Raw genomic sequence first — 23500 nt, 5'->3', positions numbered from 1 at the left:
CGTAAGGAGCGCAACTGTACCTTGATCAGTGTGAGATTGATTAGGGCTCAACTACATTTCAATATGAAGTTAACTTGTAGTAGGCTAGAGTCTGTAGCGGCTTAATACAGTGTGGTGTTCAAATATGGACTAGGTCCTGGGGGTTTCTGCATTTGCGGTTTCCTCGTTAGCAAAATTTCTGGTGTCTGTGTTATTTCTTTTCCGCATTATATTTTCTATATAATTGAAATATCACAGATCGTGCGGAGTTTAATCAATTAGATAATCCAACCTTTGGTTGTTGATATAGATTGATTGACACTTGAAACATTGATCTTTGGTGTCGTTCAAGTTGTTTCACATAAAAATCAGGCTCGCGGATTTCTATCTGTTTGATTTGCTGATTACATTGTGAAACAGAGATACAACTCTTGGATATATTTCTATTGATTGAGTCTAACTGTCTAGTTGATTCTCTTGAAATTATATTGGAGTTTGTCCATACATATTGCCTGAACGAAATATTGGGTAAGATTATTAGACCCCCGCTTTTTCAGGTCTTACAATCTGTTTTTGAAATTTATCTTTGTTATTGATCTCTTATCATTACTTTCTGGATTTTTCTTGGTGTTGGGGATCTATTTGTTAGAGAGATCTTCCTGAGTTGCCAACTTGCAAAACTTTAAGATATACTAGTATATCAATCTGACCATAACAACTGAAGTAGGCATAAAGAATTTACAACAATCACATCGGAAGACAGATTTTACAAGCATCTCACATTTTGTATATTTCGTTATACTGAATTTTTGGTAAACAAAAAGTAAAACATGGGGTTTAAATTAACAAAGGAAAAGAGTGAAAACAAACACACTACAAGTGGGAGTAGATTTGATTTTCGTTTTCTTATATTTTTCTTCTACTGTTTTTCGTGAATTTTTAACCGCAACAGCCTCGGGAAACAGGTTCAGATGGTTCGGGAATCCATGCAGGTCCAATTATTATTCCTCGCCCCTGCAAACAAGATAATATAGACCAGAATTATGATTTCATTCGTATACTTCAAAGCATAAATAAAAAAATATTTATAATGATTAATAAATCGTCATTTATATAACTTCTGCCGACCAAAGTCTTTTATAAATTTTTTTTTATTAAGATAAATAACTTCTTAAATATAACTTAATGAAAGAATGTTATCCTCAGCAGAGACAAGACGTCAAGACCAACCAATTAAAATTCTGGGTTCAAATTACTTAGAGCGTCAACAGTGGGAGAGTAAACCCAAATATTTGGTCTTTTGAACAGACGTAGTGGAACGTACTATCGATCAAATTTTGATCAACGACTAAAACCCAGAGTATATTTGGTTTGGGAGCAAGACTAAACTCAAATATAGTCGAGCATTGATATACTTCACGCCCCACCACCAGGCGGACATATAGTGCACGTCCCACATCAGGCGTTGGTATAGTCTACGCCCCACACCAGGCGTTGGTATAGTTTACGCCCCATTTTTTTTTTTTAATTATTTTGTATGGGGCAGGCATTATACCCCCGCCCCATTCTTTGTTTTGAAAATCAATTTAGTGGGGCGGGCATTATACCCCCGCCCCATTCTTTGTTTTGAAAATCAATTTAGTGGGGCGGGCTTTATACCTCCGCCCCACTTCTTTCATTTTTTTTTTTTAGTGCACGTCCCAATCAGGCGTTGGTATAGTCTATGCCCCACACCAGGCGAACGTATAATGTACGTCTGACCAAATTTAGTCTTTCAACCGTAGCGTCACACACCATACTAAACCCAAAATTTGATCTTTTTTTCCCTCTTTGGTCTTTGGTTATACTCGCACCACTGCAGTTGCTCTTAAGACCATAAAAGAAACTAACCTGGTTTGGTATATCTATAACACCTTCCTGGATCCTCTTGTAGATTGTTGTTGCTGTACTTATAAATGCCTTCAGAAAAGGGATTGAAAACAACAAACAATAATTTAATACTATAATTTGATAACAAAATATTGTGAAGTTGAAAATTTATTTTATGGAGAACAGATGAGGCTCAATACCTCTCCAACGTTCTGAGCAGTTTTTGCAGAGGCTTCCATAAATATCAAGCCGTGCTCCTTGGCAAACTGCTCACCTTCCTCTGTGCTAACAGCTCTTCTGTGAGCGAGATCACATTTGTTGCCGATAAGCATAATTGTCATGTTCGGGTCTGCATGTTGCCTCGCATCTTCCAGCCAGCTAGCCAGGTGATTGAAAGTCTCTCTCCTAAAATATCAGTCGACAAAGTAAGAAATCTTCAATGTTTTCTTTCATTTGCCTAATTTTCTGAGACATTTACAAATTGAAAGGCGGACACATAAGATAATTCAAATAGATAAAGAAAGTACCTGGTGATATCATAGACTAGAAGCGCACCAGCAGCTGCTCTGTAATATGACCTTGCAATAGATCTGAATGCTTCTTGACCAGCCTGATATACATTGCAATAAACTTCATTACAACAAAACTCTAACACTGGTTAGATGCAATAATGAGAAGCCTCACAGATTTATCAGGGTTTATGCAGTGCAGTAAATAGAAGCATTGCCAATGGATGAGCACAAATATAAGCTTAGAGAGTAGTGAACATACTGTATCCCATATTTGCAGCTTTATAAGCTTGTTGTCAATAGTGATCATTCTAGTTCCAAATTCAACACCAATGGTTAGGTCATGCACAGGCTCGAAGCGCTTGTCAGTGAACTGCAGCAGAAGACATGATTTCCCAACACCTGCAACCCCGATATTCTAGTTAGCATAATTCCTCAGCCTGGAGCTTCTATCAAAATAATAAATCAATATAAACCAATGGCCTATCATTCACAGGATCAACTCTAACTTATACCATGAGAGCATAACTGTTGAATTCCTCATCAACATAACTGTGATTGTTCACAGAATCCATGGAAAAACATAATTATTATTATTGACATCAAAAACAAAAACACAAAAAACATAATTCATCATTAAGATAACGAGGTTTCGAATTTAGACAGCAATTGATCACTCATGGTATGAAGATGGAATAAGAGGGTTCTGAGACTAAACACTCTCCAATGATTATGTATTTGAAAAGGTAGGCCTAAGGCATTGTTTCTTGGAGGAGGAAAGGAGTCGGCCAATGGAATTTTTAAAACATATACAAGACAAAGGGAGGATCAATATATAATGGAGAGACAGGACAGATGAACGTCTAGTTACACACTAAATCGGAAATCTTTTACTTAACCGATAAGGAAGTCCCGGAAGGTTACTTTAGGAAGAAGGTGAGATCACATAGATGGAAGAAAAGAGTTAATTCAGGAGAGGTTTCCGAAACAAAAACAATGTTCGAACAGCCATTAAGACGTAAATAATTTAATTGCCATTAATATGTAAAAGTAAGTGTGATTATACAATGCACGGTCACCGTTAAAACGGCTGCCAAAGCAATTTTCAATTGGACTCAGACAAATTACATACATAAACCGCTTTCACAGAGGATCCCGGTCGGTAGCTTAATTTCTGTCTACTGGAGCTCAATCGCCGAAACCCCAAATCTCATCAGCGTCAGAAGACATTTAGTCACGGCAAAAATGGGGTGTAAGCTGTATGCCCACATTCTATCCTTCTAGAATGCAAGCAGAGCTGCAGCCTGTAAGGATCCACCTAAAAGTTGTATGTCCAACCTAGAATGTTGTTGGGCAGATCTAGTTATCTTCCTGGTAATCTGGATTTTCTCTGAGAATCACAAATCCTTCAAGAATGGGTGAAAGGGGAATGTACCTAAAAGAATATATAAAATAACAGGAATGTTAGGGCACGTAATATGTAAAGGAACAAATCGACAAAGAAAGATGTAAACTAAAACAGAGGCTGCAAGTAATGTGTAAACTAACAAATCGACAAGAAAGATGTAAGGAAACAAGAGTAAGTTATGAAATTCAAAGAGGTGACTGTAAGATATGTCTACTTGTCAGTAGCAAGTTCTGCTCTATCACCAGCAGCCAAAAGAACAGGTGTCAAGTGTGTTTGGAATCCTGTGATGGTCTTAGGCCGACCAGCTTGACCAACAACATCAACTGCTTGCCCGACTCTAACAGGCACTGACAAAGGTTTTTGATTCTCATCCACAGTCATCAACATTCTGGGCTATAAGATCAGATTCAAAAGAATAGAAAGACGGAGTTAATATAAAAAACAACAGATACTTCAGATGTCAGAAAATATCCATAAAGGCTTATTCAAGTTGTTGACAAAAGTACCTTCATGGCTAATGAGAGATAATAGAGGACATAGTGGTATTTCCCAAGGATAAGAGATTTCATGTCAAGACAAGCATGGAGCAAGACAACTAGCCCGGCTAGAGCAGTTCTGAAAATGAAAAAGAATACATTAGGCTCACAACTTGTAGATACCATAAGAAAGAAAGAGTCTATATGCTACAACAGTGGGGTTCCCGCATATGCAGTGAACCTCTCCATTACTATGTCTAGAGGCGGGACATGAAAGGACATAAAGACAAACATTCTCATCACTTTCTTCTAGTAAAACCTAATCCATATAAACCTGGTGCCCATAACGAGAAAACATGCTGATTATGATAAGCCAACTGTCAAGGTCTGTGAATGTTATTATGAGGCTTGATATAAACATCATTGACATTGGTAGTGATCTAGTTATTTTTTTCTAGATTCATTTGACTAAATATTTCGGTTTAAGAAAAGAGTCAAACAAAGTATAACCAATAGTGTAGATTAGCCCACTCCAAGCAAGAACATGAACCTTTTAAGCGGAAGTAGACTATCCTGGAGTCAATCTAACAACATAAGTGAATTTTAGGGCAAGCTCTACTTACGGTGACAGAAGGAAACGCTCCGAATGGTAAGGAGCAAGTGTTAGTAATCCTTTTCCCATATGTACGACACCTTGAGCAATCCGAACCTGTACATGTAATAATAATTACAAAAAATTAATACAAAACAATAATGGATGTAACATATAACTCAAAAAGACTAAAGAGATGTAACATATAAGTAGCATACACAAAAGAGAAGGCTGGCTTCTTTGTAATAGTAACTAGAAAGATTGCGAAGCATGCCAGCAATTCGAGCATTGTTGGTACCAGCACCTATCAACCCCAAAGAAATAGTGGCTGCCTGCAAGACATACAGAATAAGTTATGTGATAGAATTAGGAAAACTGTATCACACAACATTTTGCACAGTTGGAATCTACACTCTGCCTCACTAACATACCATTGCTACTTCCGAGTCTGTGTCATGGCTGAGCCTGCTTAATGTATCCATAACATTTACCTAAGCCAGGAATACAAATTAAAAAAATCAACTGATTAGCTACCACCAGATACGGTAAGTATGTATATCACCATTGCAAGGCTGGATACCTTTGGGTTGGATATGCAGAGGAGTCCAAGAGCCAATGGAACAGCACGGCGGATATTTTGCTCTCCATATTGTAACAAGTGTTCTAGTGACCGAATTGACATATCAAGGCCCAGCTCTTCCGACATTGCTACCATAGCAATTCCAAGCACAGCAGGTCCTTGATGGGTCTCACCCTTCTCAAGATGTTGCGAACATTTTCCCAGAAAATGCTGAACCTGTAAGAATAATGAAGACATCATAATTCACCCATGCAATCAATAGATTTTCTTAAATGCTACAATAATAATGACAAACAGAGTGAGATACCTTAAGGACATTTCCAGTGCCAGCATAGGCACAAGATAACAAGATCATATTACAATATTTCCTTATTTTTTCATGAAAAGTCTTGGAAACTTCTGCAGTAGCCTCCACTCTCTCCTGCCAATCACACAAGTTTCCAAGTTATAAATGCCTGATACTGAACGGAATTAATAGTGTAAATGCCTTAATTTAGGCCCCTCAAAGTGAACATTGAAATGCTAAGTTACCTGCTTTCCAAGGTAGAGAAGGCCTAGACCAAGCGATAGAAGACGAGTGAGAGGCTCACCAAGTTCGGCCTCACTACGTTCCATTAGCGCCAGAATAATAGACTGAGCAACATCGTCATTGCAAGAACCCACAAAGACCAAGCCCAATGAGATTCCTGCAAACGCAATCACATCAAGTGGTGCCTTTGTATCCCATAGAATTGGAATCAATTTCTGCTGAATCTGCAAAATGATTCACCTATAAGCACATTCAAACGCATATTCACTATATTACCAATAAATTAAAGAAAGAAAGGGAAAAGAACGAAGCATTCCCCAAGAAACATCTTGATAGCAGAACAAGCCATCGTGTCTCACACTCTTGAACACTAAAAAATATGACGACTAATTACAAACTGATAACCACTGACTCAATGCCATGTGCAATAATTCAATTATCTCGCCAAACAAAGAAACATACAGGTGCAGACAAAAAAAACCAGACCCTTCTGTCCATAGAACCACAAGAATTTTTTTCCTTCACGTAGGAGGACCAAACAACCATCATGAAAAACATTTTATGTGGAAAGCATAAAATCAACTCTCATCGAAGTTTCAAAACAGAAATTTACCTGGTCATTTTGGGTCCCTGCATATGCCAAACCTAATCCCATAATGGCTCCAATACGAATAGTTGGATCTTCATTATTTATATAGTCAGATAGAACCGCCAATGCCTGATAGGACAGATAGTCTAAGATACCAGCTCAGCATATATAAGACATAATTAGATATCGTGTGAATGGAAAACAAGCTCACTGGGTCACAGTCGTGGTTGACACTGCAATTTACAATCCCAACACCTAATAATGCACCGGCAATGACATGGTTGTCACTGCTGTGGAAATACTTATCCAGTTGAGCAAGCCCATTGTCCACATCCCATGACAAAATCATACCCTACAACCATGAAAAAAATGCATAAATATATCACCAGAAATCAGAGTCGTTTACTAGAAAATAAAAGTAAATAAAAAGAAAGTGTGCCTCATACCAGACTTGCTGCAGCACTAGCCTTCCCATGTTCCTTGTTCTTAAAAAGCCAGCTTCCTGTAGAGCCACCACTTGAAGAATCTGAAGGGACTGTCATCAAGTTATCCTGGAGAAAATTAAAACTTCAGAACACTGGGTAATGTTACTAACAAAAATAGAAAACCTGTGTTAAATATTTACCTGACCAAAACCAGCATTCACGAAAGCATTTACAAACGTAGAAGCTAAATTCTGCCTGGCGGAATCAACATTCGCACCAGCACTAGCCCTGCCGTCAATCAAGTGCACCTAGAAAACAAATAAGCCAATAAATACACAATGACGGCTGCAAAACCACGATAAAACAAGCGAGTGTGGCGAAGGTGTATCAACATAGTGGATACCAGGATCCATTTCTGGTATCCACTATGCTGCAAAAAAGTGTGCCTCATACCAGACTATGCTGCAAAAAATTATGCAACATAGTGGCGAAGGTGTATCACCACAGATGGATACCAGGATCCATTTCTGCCACAAGAACTACATAAGTTCCTCTCATAATTGTATAGAAATTAACTAATCATCATTGATTGTTGATACATACCTTGTAGATATCTTCAGGAGACTTTGGTTCCATGACCTCAATGTCACGAGCAAGATTGAGATAGCCTTCAGTAAGTTTCAAATTGTTGATTATGTCTTGACAGGCCTCCCTATCATCATCATCCGCAACCATGTCATCATCCAGCATAAAATCAACACCCTAAACAGTATATGTACAAGTGAAACATTAAGCATTAGTTCACCAATGACTTTTGAAAGATAATACATCAATGATCAAGAAAACAAGTTAAGACTACGCATTTATGCACTATATCATATGAGTACTAAATTGTTTCCTTGAGAAAATGTTTCAAGGTGGACTAGACAACTCTATCCTACTCAACACAGCAATTTCAATATTGAAATGTCTCCAAGTATTTGAGTTTGTACTCCTGATACCAAAGCCTTCCTGACCAAACAGACGTTAAATTTGCTGCACATGCATAAGGAGAACTGCACTAAGAATACTGATGTCGCTACAAAATGACAAATTGGTGCACGGCTTGAATGTTTTTCAATGTTATTAGCTGTGTTTTCAATGTTATTAGCTGTGTTTTCTGTCATACCCGCAGAGGTCAGGGTCAGGCTTATTAAAAATTAGACACATTCTTGTATTAATATAAAAAAAGTCTACATAGGGTCTGAGCCATTGCTTTCCTTGACCAGGACAACTGTTTCCCAGTGACTAGTGAGTCAAACATTTTATCGCTGACACTAATTAAATATTCCCTGACAATAATCATATATATCAGGTATCACATCAAAGACACCCTTCCCAAGTACAGGCAGTAAAACTAAAATTCCATCCCAAAACTTACATGGCGTGCAAGGATATAACAGAATTGCTTTTTCAGTTGAATGTCTTCACAAGATGTAAACATCTGCTTCACATACTGCAAAAGTAGTCACCTCCATGGTCAAAATTCGCAACAAATGAAAGAAACGATTCTGGCAAAAACTAAATACGAGATCATGCAGAACAAAAATAAAAATACATGTTTAAGATCTGAAACTAAACGCACCTTCAACTTATTCAAGGAAAGTGCAATCCGGAGTGCTGAAGGGTACTCTTTAAACTTGAGATATATTCTATAGGCTATATCCAGAACCAACAAATCATCCGGACCGGACAGGTAGCTGCAATTATAAATAACTTAATACCACTGGTACAACCGTACAACTTCTACAGCAATAAGCAACTACTTAACAATTAACAGATACCACCGACAAGATCATATCGCGGTTTGTACTATCAATGGACGACGTTTGTACTATCAATGGACGGCAAATGTTCAATCATGTAGAGTGAATGCTTATTTCAGTAAGTATAATCATTTCAAATTCGCATTCATGCTAACCGTCTCTACTCATATTATGAACTTAACAAATTTTCACTCGTATAGTTTGGTTTATTCGTTTGTACGATTAGCATACATGTCACCACTTATGATACACTAGAAAAGGAGAGCAAGACAGAATGTTAAACAAGAAAAAGATAATGGTGTCAAGATTTTTATCCTCGCCACAAATTCTTGGTACAAATTTTACCTGGCAGAACTAGTAAGGTAATGGCATGTCCTTTTATAATTTGTGGTGTCAACATGCTCAACCAATAAATCAAGGTCTTCGACCTGAAATTAACAAACCAGAGTTTGTCACAAAATCCAATCACCAAATATAAGAAACCTTAATAGTAGTATTAAAGAAATAAGTACCTCCATTAGAAGATCAACAGCTTCAGGCTCTGCATTGTGCTGCGAATAATTAACGAAGACGAATGAAACAGAAAGCTTTGAAACATAAGCAACTAAAGGTAACACGAATGTCAAACTTGCATTAATTGGCAACAAAATGATTGTAAATGAGTATCAAGTTGTCCAGTTAGTTATTAACCATCCTATTTCAGCGTACCTTCATGTGAAAGGTAACAATCTGTTGCACGAGCTCCATCAACTCATCCATTTGAAGATCTTCAGAGTCCTGTAAAAGAAGGCAATGTACAATAAATAATACATCGAAATAGAATACAAACACAATCTATAGCAGGAAGTCATAGTAATTAACACATAAGTTATCCCAGGTGTCTTTGCCACCATATAGCTAACTACGATGTACAAGACAATAACCATAAGAATAGACATGGTGACTAACTTTTTTTTTCCTTTTTGTAAAAGATAGGTACCAGCATATATAATAAGTAGGTCCAATTCAAATACATAAAATTGGCAATGTAAGACTTCTACCCCTTAAATGAATTATCCAACTAAGCTGGATCTTATTAAATTACTGCACAACAGTCACAACACAGATGCCTGACCTGTTTCTCTGCGTACTCTTGTGAGATTTCTCCAGCCAGGTTCCTGGTTTAAATAAAAAAATACATTAGTCATTAAAAGATGAGCTGAAGAATTTTAAGATAGAAGATGCATTAGTGGGGCTAAGAAGACAAAATATTGACTGGTCACCAGATGGATCACATCAAATATGGTCTGAATCATCTATGACCTGACTGAACAGTATATCTAATATGGAAAAAATAATCAGATTTAGTGTTTAGAACCCGCAGTCAACAGACGTTGAAGGTACCTAAATTGTTCTTTTAAGCCATTTAGATATGTAGTCCAGATTAACCGTATCATGTGCTTAAGAAGATCAGACCCTAAAAGCCTTGACAAACTCACTTCATTCTTATACCCAACCCTGGTAAAAACTACTATAGATATCGCAACCAACAAATGTTCAATACCCAGTTAAACAAGCTCTCTAAGGAGCCGAAATAACTACCTAACATATTCATGCCCCCATGAACCAATATCTCCTTCTGAACCCAATAACCTGTATTTGAGGCTCTCCTACATAAAAGAGAAAAAAAGTAAGAACAAAGGAATATAATAGCATACCCAATAACAAATAAAAACCACGATCTATCTTATCATACAAAAAATGCTGCAGGCTTCTGTAAAGATAACTTTCAATACCCAGCCTAGACAACATATATTTGATGCAATTAGTAATGCTAAATGAGCTGTGTAATCAAGTATTTTTATAGAAAACTATGCCAGATTATAAAGAAAACTTCATCTAATGTCATAATTACAATTCAAGGTTCTCCCTTAGAGCAAGTCTTATGGTGGAATCCAAACTATTCCAAGTGTGGAAAAACCATGGAATGTCAAGTCTAGTGGCTTCCAAGTTGGGGTCTTCCACAGAAAATCCAAGCAAGGTTCCACGATTTCGTGGAAGGGTTCGTGGAATCCATCTGAACGCCAATAAGAATAGCGCTAAACGCTAATAAGAATAGCGCTAAAAAACGCCATTAAGAATTGCGTTTTTTTTATCCGTAGATTTAAAATGAGTTGTTGAAATCTAACGGCTGAGAAAAAAGCTCCATTCTTAATAGCGTTTTTTTATCTCCATTCTTAATTGCGTTTTTTTAGCTCCATTAAGAATAGCGTTTCTACTATTCCACCATTACACTTGCGCTTCCATCCACAGTTCCAAGTGCTGAGGTGGCGTGGAAGATGGAAGATGGATGGATTCCACCATAAGACTTGCTCTTAATTGTAGTTCAAATTGTGACTGAAGAAACAAAGAGCAAAGAGTGATGCTTTCACCTACCCGTTCTCCTTCAACAGACATAGTTAATGCCAAAACCGAAAGTATGTCGGCTAGGTATTTCTGCAGTTTAAAAGAATAAGTGAAACAGATAAGTTGACAAATAATCCAGATAAGTAAACCTAAAAGTATAATTGAGCAAATTGCACCTTCAGCTCTGAATCTTCCATTGTTTCAATGTAAGTCTTTAAAGTTCCATAGTGTGGGCGGAGAAACTTAAGTGGTTTTGGAACAGAAGTCATTGAGCTAGTCGAGGTGCGTATTTCCTGCCTACAGGACAAAAGAGAAAGAACAACTGAGTTTCAAATTGGACAACTGGACATGACAGTTAAATGCCAAGTCAAATGTGGAATCAGTATTCAACATCTTTTTAGCAGAACAAATGATCATCTAATATCCAGTCATTTTTTTAAAAGTGCAAAAGTAGCCGAATGAACACGAATAGTTAATAAGATGCAGTTGAATCACCATAATGTCGGAATGAGAGTATGCGATATGGCTAAGCATTAAATCCATTTAGACCTCGCAATAGAATGCTAATTGGGATATTAAATCAGAATGCTGATTAGCACTGAGACAATATGACACAACTAGAACATACACTAAATAGTAATATTGCCTGAGCCAAGCCGGCTTGGCACTGTGGCCCATACCATAATCCAGGAATCATAAGTTAAAAACATTAAATCAATGTCATCGCATGGAATGAGGCAAGAAATATAACAGATCTAACACAGCATATATGAGGCAGAATACCAGAGTATCCATATGCAACCAAAATGATTATGCATTGCCCTTAGGAAAAACTCCTTAAAAAGAATGGGACCTTATTCAACTATTCTGTTCAAACCCAATACCCGCCCGTCGATACAAACATTAACCACTAGTTTTACAAACTTCAAGCTAACTAAACTGAAGATGAAATATCAATTTTTATGTAATATTGGAGTGTATAATCGCCAATTGATTTAGAGTTCCAAAATACACTGCTAAAGATTACACAGCATCCTCTAGTTATGGTTAACAGAAGCTGACATTGATTAGATTAACTGAAATTTAAATTATCATGTGGCCTATATTGTCATTGAAGAGAAGAAACAAAATTAAAGAAAGGAAGAACTTCAACACCACATTGAATCACTAATCATAGGTTTCACTAAATTACACAAAGTAAAATTACTTGAAAACAATCAAATTACAGATAACAGTCTGTATAATTACCTCATACTTTCTAAGGCTAGCTTCTGAACACCAGGCTCAACATCCTGAGCTCTCTCTACACACAGCTCCAATTGTTGCTTAAGAGCCAAATCCTCATCCGACTGTGATTTTAAAACAAACATTATAATCAGATTCAGAAGTTTCTAACACAAACGAAAACAAAATTAGGGTTTAAAACAGACCAAATCTTCATCTTTCTTCTCATCCTTTTTCTTGTTAGAATCTTTTAATGGTGCTTTCTGAGTAGATTGTTCTGAATTTTCACCATTACTTTTCTTAGGGTTTGGATCAGTCGTCATTTTAGACCTCTCAGTTTTCAAGTAAAGAACTAGAGGAATAGGAATTTAAGGTTTTAGAGGTGGGAAATGGGAGCGAGAAATGGGAATTGTTAGTGAAGAAATGTACAGATTGTATAGGCGAGGAACCTTTCGCGACAAGGCAGGTACTTGGTTCAACCTAAACGAGAGGAACGGGGTCAAACCGGATTCAGATACTCGCCGTTGTATGTACCTTTTAAGCTCACAATCATGTGCCGTGCCTCTGAACGCCTAAATAAAGTAGAACTTAACATTTAATCCCAAATTTACTGGATTTTGGACGTTTTAGTCTTATCCTCTTAAGCCTAGTACTAGATAATCCTAATTTATAAAATTATGAACGGATTAATCCTTTTTCAAATGATTTAGTCCAAAATAAACTTTTATGATGACAAAACTACCCACCAACGATATTAGTTTCCTGATCTAGTTTAGTTCCATTATTTCAATTCTCAAATCGAAATACATCTTTATTTCTCTGCTTCTCGTCTCCGGAAAATTTGTCTCTCTTCCTCTCTCGAGATCTGTTGAAGAAGAAGGTGGAGTTAATTGATGGAGCCACCGGAAACCATTGGAGGTATTGTAAATTCATAATCATTTTGAGATTTTGAAAAATTTCTGAACTTTTTTTTTGTTGAGATTTTGAGAACTCAAAGCTCTGATTTCATATCAGATTTATTTTCTGATTCACAATCAATGGTTCGATCTATAATCTTGGGATGATTGTCATAATTTTGACTCAAAAATTATTAAAAAATATTTAAAAAATTTTAGGGTTCCTAATTGAATTTCGATCTATCTTTTTGTGTTGATTACAAATCTGATATTAACTACTTACTGAGAATACATATACTGTATAGGTGAGTTGGTCAGAAATCTAGTGCAACATACTTGATTTTAATATTTTAGTTTCCTTACAATCTCTAAAAAAATGTTGGACTGAGTAATTATAAAACTTTGTTGATTTGGCTAGGTTAATGAAGGAATTAATCCGTCGTTTGCAGATTCTGCTTAATTGCTATATACATTCATTTTTGTTGGTTAAACTTATATTTTAGTGATTATTCACAAAGCTTTAGTGCGTCGCACGAACATCAATCTCTTGGCACAGTTGTTGGCCTGGTGCTTTAAAAGTTGCCATTAATACTCCTCAATTTGAGAGGTTAAGGAAAGCATGATGGACACTTAATATGTACTACATTTTTATCTCTCAATTTTTATTTGTTAGTTTCTATATTTGTAATAATTTTCTTATCTTTGTGCTTATGTAGTTTATACACCTTAAACCAGAACTTACAAATACATTTGGTTAATTGAACCAAATTACTGGGAGCACAGGCATCCGATCAACATATCACCTCCGACTGAGGTCAAAGTACTTGATAAATGAAATGGGTCTTCTTTATTTCTTGGCGATATTGGCATCCGTGCAGAAAGTATAACATCCTTAAATTCTTATCCAAGTGGGAACAAGTTTGAAAGGCACAAATCATTTGGGTGTTAAGAAGTTTTGGACTTTAGTCCAACACATGAAAGCAAGCACCGCCACTCACGAACAAAAAAAAACTGATAAAGTGAAACAAATTGCTTTGTTTCCACTCAAGCACATTTCAAAAGTGATGTTGGGTTAAGGAAATTAGTGGACGACGTGGACAAATCTCCACCATAGTTCATTTGTGATGGTATGAGTAGTGGTTGATGGTTATGGTGTCGTCTTGCTGGTATCAAGAGAAGGACAAGAATCCTATCCAATACAAGCAATGGGGATGAATTTAGATTATGAAGTCTTGAAGTTTGGTGGTTGTTTAACAAAAACTACGATGGAGTCTGGGGATTTGGTTATGCTTATGCATCAACATCAGATGAAAATGAAGACTTCAAGGAAGAATCAGTGAAAGGTGTTGCCTGATTTGAGTTGAGTGAAAGAAGATTTTGGAGATGGACTGTACGTTGGTTTGAATAGACTGCAAGGTTAATTGGATGAAATGGTTGTAACTGGTGGGAGAAGGTGCTGTCAATGTCATGGAAATCAGAGACGTAAGTGATGAATTGGTTTGGTCTGAAATGGTGTTGGATGATGGTTGCAGTCGGTGGAGTTAGGATTTGGAAGAACTGAGTAGGCTGGTGTTGCGTCCAACTTCAGAGAGACTTTGGATTTAGAATTAGGCGTCAGTGATTGAATTGGGCTTGGACAGTTGTTTGTATGGTGCAATTAAAAATCACAGCATTATATATATAGGAGAACCAACAGAGACAGAAATGGAGACTTTGGCGGAGGCCGGTTTGACAAAAAAAAAAGGGGGAGTATTGATGTCGAGAAATGGATGCAAGTGGACAAGTAAGCTTTATTTTGAATATCTCTGTGACTTCTTTTAATTAAAAAGAGCACCTTTTAATCTACCCTTTTTACGAGTTAACAAATAAAAGAACAATTTCTCTTAAACCAGAAGCTTTATCTAATTACTTCAAGAGCGTTAGTGAATATAATTTCTCATCTTATTTTAGTTTAATCGGCTTAGAAATAGTCTAAAAATATGGGGCATGTAATTAGTATAGCTTCTTGACTTCTTGATGCATAGTTTAACGTGCTCTTCCCATTCTGATCTTAATGTGTACGTAGTTGTACACGTGTTGATTGTTAATGTGTACATAATTGTACACCTTTTGATCGTTAATGTGCACATAATTGTACACCTATTGATTATGTAGGAAAGGCATCTGATTCCATTTTTTTGAATTTTGGTGAAGGGATGTGCCGACAGGCGACAACCTCCTATGCAAGAATTGATTTTCTAGGAATGTACATGGAAATGAATAGAGGCTCCACCGCATCTTTTGGAGGTAAACTCTATTGTACTTGTTTGTATCATTAAATTTAGCTGAATATATATGATGTGCAACACCAAATATTATTAATTAATGATTAGAGGCATTAAAGTTTGTGGTAAGATGCATTACAGTTGGGTATATATAGGATTTCAGACTCATTACATGCATTCCAACCTTATTTCTCTCCATCTCATAGGTTTCATACTGTGGTTATTCTATTCTTTATCTTTATCTTTATCTTTTCCTTTTTTTTGTTTCTTTATCTTTATCTTTTCCTTTTTTTTGTTTTTTGCATTCAATTCAAAGATACCACAAAGTTCTGTTGCTAACTGAGCATCAATTTTAAACTAACTGTATTCTAACATCAACAACAGATTAAAAAGGTTGCTAACTTCAAGCAAGTATATAGATGATGGGTATAAACGTAGATCCTCCTCCTCCCTTGCTTGACAAATACTAGATGCAAAACTCGTCATTTACTCATTTTTATTTGATATTGTAAGTGGATTTTCTTTCATAAATCTAATCATTGTTTGCCATGTAGACCACTCGTATATATGTAGATTTGTGTATATTAGTTGATCCTTTATTTCCCAACAAAAGTGACTCTCTGCAAAATTTAACTCTTGAGTTTCTATCCTATTGAACACCTGCTAATTCATTAGTTTTATAATATGAAATTTCACATATGTTAAATTATTCCTCATTTCACTTCATGAATAATCAGGCGAGCACCTCCGATGGAGAGGTTAAAAGTCTTGGAACGTTTCTTAAGAGGGACATAGTCAATCCTCACGGGATGCAGTTTCAGCGGGAGGTAAGTTAAACTTGCTTATAGTGTTGAAAATACTTTTGGTGTTCGCAAGTTCTTTGTACAAGGTTTTGGTTCAATTTACTTAAACGGCTTATCATTTAAAGATTTTAATCTAGGTGACAATTATTGCAACTAGGCATTGGTAAAGAGAAAGTTTCATAAGTTACTCAAGATGTGCAACGAACAACATGGAAAATCATTGATCTAGGTGAGTTTATCTTCTTTTTTTTAATCCGTAACTAGGGTGTACGAAGTTGTGCACATGTGAGAAAATGACACGTAGTTGATTAAGGAGATTCTCGATAGTGTTTTCGCTTATATTATTTTGTGGATATTCAAATGGTTGCCGCCTTGTTGGTGAGAGTAACCTGGGTCACAAAGTTATACACATGTTGATTCTTAATATATATATACTTATATACATGTTAATTCATAATGTGTACATAGTTGTACACCTGTTGATTGTTAAAGTGTATATAGTTGTACACCTGTTAATTGTTAATGTGTACATAATTATACAATGTAGATTGTTGATGTGTGCGTAGTTGTACACGTGTTGATTATATCATACCCTGATGCACCTTTGGCGTCATTTTTTTTCTTCGTTTTATGCATTTAATTTAGGGACTCACAAGCTCAAAATGGTAGAGCGCCCAAGCCTATCACAAGGTCTGTGGAGGTTGATGGTTCAAATCCATCTGAGTTTTCATATATTATGTTTGTACAATATGGGTAGCTATGTACATACTAGTGCACCTGTTTAAATCCAATGAAATAAATTAGTTTGTAGGCGAATATGGTTGTTTTTCCATGTTTTGTATGGGTGTACATATATATACACCAGTGTATTTTCCATGAAATATAGGTCGATGTGTGGGTATGAATGGACGATTTTATATATGAATGTTTTGTAGGGTGCATCTATGTAAGTCCAATGAAAAAGTAAGTTTGTGTGTGGTTATGAATGATCAATTTTATGCATGATTGGAGAGGTATACAAATACGTACGCCTATATAATTTCCATGAAAAAGAAGGTTAGGTGCGGTCATGAATGATCGTTTTTATGCATGTTCTGTAAGGGTGTACATATTGATGCACAACTATATTTCCCATGAAAAAGTAAATTTCGGTGTGGTTATGAATAAGTTTCATGCATGTTTTGCAGGGAGGTACATATTGGTGCACCAGGATAATTTCCATGAAAAAGTAGGTTTGAGAGTGGATATGAATGACCAATTTCGTCCATGTTTTTTTTTTTTTTCTGAAGCATATCCATGTTGGTGTATACACAGTGGTGCACATGTGAAAAACTGACTGCATAAACTTTTGAAAGTTTCGTGCAGGTAGCAGGTGCACTTTTTTGTATACATCAAATGATGAAGTGAAAATTAAAATTTTTAAAAAGTGAAAATTATATAGTCATATGGGTACTCTTTTTGTAGCTATCGAAAAGAGTTTTCCGAATATATAAAGTTTGTGAATTTTGGATGAGCGGTTCGAAAGATAAATCGTTTTAAAATTATATTTATATTATTTAAAATTGATGACATTATCATAAGTCATTGTGGACTAAACTGAAAATATTTGGACTAACTAAGGGTTATTAGTGTACTTTCTATAAAAAAGACTAATTTGTACCTAGTTAAATGGGTGTGGACTATCTTGTATATTTGGATGTAATTTTGGACTAAACCGTATTTTTCTCCTAAATAAAAGGGTAAGAGCAAGTCTAGTGGAGGAGACCAGGTAAAATGCATATTTAATGAATATTGGGGCTATGAAAAGGGTGGGAAATTTGGGGCTTTATAGAATCACGAAATAGTAAATGAAGTTATCCCTTATCAGATCATATTCCTAATGTCTATTATCATTACCTAAATTTCATTATTCATAAAAAAAAAAAAAAATCCTAAATCTATAATCTTCTTTTTCTCTTTTTATTGACAAATCATGATGATGATGAAGATCATAAGAAAAAAAAAACTAAATCTATTATCTTCTCCCCATCCTTCTCTTCTCATTCATAAATTGTGAAAACATGATGAGCATAATTTCATCATGATGAGGATGATGATAATGAAGAAAACCCAAAGCTATTTTCTTCTCCTTCTCATTCAAAGATCATGATAAAGATGATGATGATCATCATAGAAAGAAAAAACTAAGAAAACCCACCATTTATTTTTGTTTTAAATGGTTAAAAAAATCCAACTTGATGAATTTTGGGTAAAAAAAAACAGTTTCTGAAAGTATTTACGGCGGGGAGTTCTTAGATTCCCAATCGTGAATCAAGATTACGGCTGGGATAGTTTGTCGACCAAACCGAGAGTCCATGTTTCGGCTTGGTTTTCCCAATTGAAAGTTTTTTCGATTTTTTTTTGGTTTTCAAAACAAGTTACGGCTAGGTTTTCCCAGCCGCAACCGACACTTATTCGGCTGGGATAATTTGTCGACCCAACCGTAAAACGCAAAAATGGTTGGGAAGCGATGGTGTTCCAAGCCGTATTTTTTATTTACAGCGGGGAAATAAAGAGCTCCCAGCCGAAATCATTTTTTTGATGTTTTTGGTTTCCAGAACCAGTCACGGCTGGGAAAATCCAGCCTTAACTGGTTCTAAAAGCAAAAATAATCAGAAAACTAATTTCGGTTGCGAAAACCAAGCCGAAACATGTACTTTCGGCTGGGAATCTAAGAACTCCCAGCCGTAAACACCTTCAAAATTTATTTATTTTTACGCGAAGTTCATAGAATAATATTTTTAACCATCTAAAAGCAAAAATAAATGGTGGGTTTTCTTAGTTTTGATCTATGATCCGTCTTTATTATGATCTATGAATCGGAAGGAGAAAGACAAGATAATAGTTTTGGGTTTTCTTTATGATCATCGTTCTCATCATGATGAAAGTATGACCATCATCTTTATCACAATTTATGAATGAGAAGAGAAGGATGGTGAGAAGATAATAGATTTAGTTTTTTTAATGATGGTCATCATGATGAAACTACGATGAAATCATGATCATCATGATTTGTAAATGAGAGGAGAAGGAGAAGATTATAGATTTAGGATTTTATTTTTTTTAATGAATAGTGAAATTTAGGTAAGGATATTTTTGACTTTTTCATATACCTTGAGTCCCCCTATCCATTTTTTGGCTACAAATAGCATTTTAGCTCCCAAAAACTCAGCCCCTACAGCCCCAATTGTAGGATCAGAATCTCGCAGCAATAATGCCTCAGCGAAATTATTAACAACACAACACAACAATGTCGCAGAACAACTTCAGAAACGAAATAATAAACGATGTCAGCTAAATCATGAGAAAAATGTGATGGTCCTGCGAAAATTAGGGAGTTTGCGAGATTAACATTTATAAGTTTGCGATAATTTCGCAAGCCATTTACGAAAATAAAGGATGGATTAGTTGTCATCCACTATGAAAAACTCTATATAAAGAGCCGATCAGCTGTGAGGAAGAGAGAGATCTTTTTTTTGTGAGTGAGAAGAAAGTAAATAGGAGAGATAAAATCTAGAGCAGTGGTTATTCTTGATTCCTTTATCTTTTCTTGTAAGATTTTTCAAAGATTCATCAATAAAATTAAGATTGTTAATCCAAAAATGAGTTGAATGTTAATGAAATCTTATGAGGGGTGTAGTGTAGGATATCCTGCAACTACATAATGGCGCTAGAAACAGGGACTGAAGGTTGAAAATTGAAGATTGTTGTTGAGATTGTTCAAATCAAGAAAGTGATTAAACAAATCGGTGAACCAGTTAAAAGAAAAATGATTAGAGTCAATGAAGATGACAAAAGATTGAAGTGTAATATGATAAGAAAAACAATGGTTAATGAATTCCATGAAAACATCAAGGGAAGGATACATTATCGAGATTTTGAAGGAAGGAAGGTTATGGCGGTAGAAAAAACATCACCCTTGAAAGATTGGGAAAAGAAAAAAACCACATTCATGGCAGCAGAAATACCAAAAGAAAATTCGAGCCACACATCTCCATTGGTTATTACAATACCTATTACACGAAAAGAGAAGGGGACAACAACAAAATCCATGGAAGAATGGATATTGAACAGAACTTTAGTTGATACAGGAAGTTTAGTGGATATAATATTCTATCATGCATTCAAAGGAATGGGATTCAAAAATGAAGAAATGTCTTGTTCAACATATCTTGTTCATGGCTTTGGAAAATCCACAACAAAACCTAAAGGAGAAATAGTGGTGTGAATTCCACTAGGAGAGATCGAAACACAAGTAACACTATGCATAGTGGATATGGAATCACCATATAACATGCTGTTGGGGAGACCATGGATACACGCAATTAAAACTGTAGCATCAACGTTGCATCAATGCATCAGATTCCCCATGCCAAGTGGAGTAGGTGAAATTAGAGGAGATATTGACAATGCGAAATTATGTTATCAAATTGAAGTAAAACATTATGAAGGACGAGCAAAAAAGCGACAATTTCGCAAAAAAATAGCAAAGGAGGCAAAGAAAGAGGAAGAATTTAGAGTGTACATGATAAGAGTAAAAGAAGGTAAAGGAATACCCAGCGAAATTTCGGAGGAAGGAGATGGACCTGCGAAGATGATAAAAGAGCCAACACCAATGGGAGAACCCAAGGCCAGTTACACTGCGGTAGAACCAATAAAAGAAGTAAATGTTGGGACTATAGAAGAACCCCTAATATTGAGGATTGGAACCAAGATGGATGCAGAAGAGGAAGAAAGAACTGTCAATCTTTTGCGGGAATATAAAGATATTTTCGCGGAGAGCATGGATGAGATACCTGGAATAGATCCGTCAATTGCATGTCATAAGTTGGAGATTAACAAGAATGTGAGACCATTTAAACAGAGAATAAGAAAAATCGCAACAACCTACCATCCTCAAATAGAATAAGAATTACAGAAAATGCTTGAGGCGGGAATTATAAGAGAAGCTAAATACCCAGAGTGGATATCAAACATGGTTGTTGTTCCAAAGAAAAATAAAGGGATAAGAATTTGCATAGATTTCACTGATTTAAACAAGGCTTGCCCTAAATATAGTTTTCCATTACCGGATATTCCTCAAATGGTTGAATCAGCAGCGGGAAATGATAGAGTGCCTTCTTTAGATGGGTACAAAGGTTATAACCAAATCCCTCTCGCTAAAGAAGATCAAGAACATTCTGCTTTTTTCGCTCCAAGAGGTTTATACTGTTATACAAAAATGTCGTTTGGTTTGCGAAATGCAGGATCAACGTATCAAAGAATGGTAGAGAAGGTGTTCGCGAAATGGATACACAAAACATTAGAGGTATACGTGGATGACATGTTAGTGAAGAGTAAAGAAGCTAAAGATCATGTACAAGATTTGAGGGAGATTTTTGAACAGATGCGACATTATAATATTAAACTGAACCCTGAAAAATGCATTTTTGGGGTTGCATCGGGAAAAATTTTAGGCTACATTGTATCAAAAGAAGGAACACAAGTTGATCCAGAAAAGGTACAAGCAGTTCGTGACATGCCAACACCAGCAACTGTAAAGGATGTACAAAAATTGAACGGACTTTTAGCTTCGCTAGGAAGATTCATTTCGCGATCATCAGACAAATGTAAACATTTTTTCAATATACTCAAGAAAGGTGCGAAATTCAAATGGACTGATGAATGTGAAAAAGCTTTTAAAGGGATCAAAGGACACTTATGAATACATATATTTTACAAAAGGAGAAGAACTATTGATCTATCTTGCGACAACATGACATGATTTAAGCGCTGTGCTATTGCGAACGAACGCAGGAGTGGAAAAGCCCATTTATTACATCAGCAAAACATTTAATGCTGCAGAGAGGAATTATTCAAAGATTGAGAAGCTAATTTTAGCATTAGTACACGCCGCATTTAAACTTCGCATATATTTTCAAGCACACAAAACAAGGGTGCTAACAAAAGTACCAATTGAATCAGTGATGAAGAATTCAAAAAGATCAGGTAGGGTGGAGAGATGGAATGCAAAAATAGGACATTTCGAAATCAAGTATGAAATATTATCTTCACCAAAATCACAAATTGTCGCAGAATTTTTAGCAGAATTTCCTTTAGAAGATGATGAAGCGGTGGCAGAGATAATGGATATAGAAGAAGAACATGGAGATCCAAAAGACTTATTAACAGAACCAAATAGATGGGTGATATTGGTAGATGGATCATCAAATGGAGAAGGCAATGGGGTTGGAACTGTTTTAATTTCGCCAGAACGAACGAAGATGGCTTTTTCATTCAGATTGGAATTCGCATCCACTAATAACGATACGTAATATGAAGTTGTGGTACATGCCTTAAAGTTCGCAATAGAAATGAAACTAGAAAATGCCAGGATCACTAGTGATTCGCAGCTAGTTATTCGCCAAATAAAGGGAGAGTACACTACAAATGAACCATCCTTGAAGAAATACAAGAAGCTCGTTGAAGAATTGTCAGCAAAAATCCCAAAGATAAAATGGAGGCACATTTCAAGGAAGGATAATAGACTCGCAGACGCTTTTGCTTTCATCTCAAGAATGATGACAGATCCAACTGCGAGATGCATAAAAATACAGACACTTCTATCACCATCAATCAATAAAGAATAAGAAGAAGTGAATGCAATGATTATGGAAGGTGGAGAAGAAGAACAAACGAACAATATCGCAGATTGGAGAACAGAGCTTCATGCATATTTGGCGAAAGGAGAAACACCAAGAAACAGATTGGAAGCACACAAGTTAAAAAGCCGTGCAACAAATTATGAATTAAGAGATGGGATGTTATACCGAAAATCCTTTAATGGACCATCACTCAGATGGTTGACATGAGAAGAATGAGAAAAGTGCTAAAAATGTTACATAGTGGGATGCTGGCAATCATAGCGGGGGAAGATCTTTGGCACATAGAGCAAAAATGCAAGGCTATTACTGGCCATACATGCACGAAGATGCAAAACAAATATCAAGACGTTGCGAAGATTGTCAGCGGCACGGAAAGAAAATACATGCACCTGGAGCACCATTGTCATCTTCAACCAGTGTATGGCCTTTTGGAAAGTGGGGCTTAGATATTGTGGGGCCATTTTTACCAGGATCTGGACAAAGA

The 23500-nt window shown here is 36.1% G+C and overlaps 1 protein-coding gene and 1 pseudogene across 2 annotated transcripts; both read right to left on the bottom strand.

Moving 5' to 3' along the window:
• Positions 1–918: 918 nt before the first annotated feature.
• Positions 919–3118, bottom strand: LOC113351836 (annotated as a pseudogene).
• Positions 3119–3369: 251 nt separating this feature from the next.
• LOC113348941 (26S proteasome non-ATPase regulatory subunit 2 homolog A-like) lies at positions 3370–12863 on the bottom strand. 2 transcript variants are annotated; one of them, XM_026592856.1, is made up of 25 exons: positions 12577–12863; positions 12395–12495; positions 11323–11443; positions 11177–11236; positions 10343–10410; positions 9876–9918; positions 9470–9538; positions 9274–9312; positions 9107–9189; positions 8581–8695; positions 8377–8451; positions 7560–7718; positions 7157–7264; positions 6978–7082; positions 6743–6883; positions 6556–6660; positions 5945–6166; positions 5721–5834; positions 5414–5629; positions 5265–5324; positions 5052–5165; positions 4865–4950; positions 4272–4380; positions 3980–4158; positions 3370–3792 (listed from the first exon to the last, which is right to left on the bottom strand). In XM_026592856.1, the coding sequence occupies exons 1-25, from the start codon at positions 12691–12693 to the stop codon at positions 3717–3719; spliced, it is 2685 nt and encodes an 894-aa protein (XP_026448641.1). In that variant the 5' UTR covers positions 12694–12863; the 3' UTR covers positions 3370–3716. The 2 variants fall into 2 exon arrangements, with proteins under 2 accessions (XP_026448641.1, XP_026448642.1); XM_026592857.1 differs by having other exon boundaries at positions 4008–4158.
• Between the last annotated feature and the right edge of the window lie 10637 nt (positions 12864–23500).

Source organism: Papaver somniferum, chromosome 2, assembly GCF_003573695.1.
Source record: "Papaver somniferum cultivar HN1 chromosome 2, ASM357369v1, whole genome shotgun sequence".
Classification (NCBI taxonomy): domain Eukaryota; kingdom Viridiplantae; phylum Streptophyta; class Magnoliopsida; order Ranunculales; family Papaveraceae; genus Papaver; species Papaver somniferum.
Note: the sequence above shows the minus strand (reverse complement) of the source record. Positions and strands in the feature narration are given on the sequence as shown.

Coding starts and splice junctions, on each gene's coding strand:
- LOC113348941 (XM_026592856.1), bottom strand. CDS start 12,693: ATGACGACTGATCCAAACCCTAAGAAAAGTAATGGTGAAAATTCAGAA. Junction 5,325..5,413: donor TCTGCATATCCAACCCAAAG/GTATCCAGCCTT, acceptor TTCCTGGCTTAG/GTAAATGTTATGGATACATT. Junction 5,166..5,264: donor CAGACTCGGAAGTAGCAATG/GTATGTTAGTGA, acceptor TATGTCTTGCAG/GCAGCCACTATTTCTTTGGG.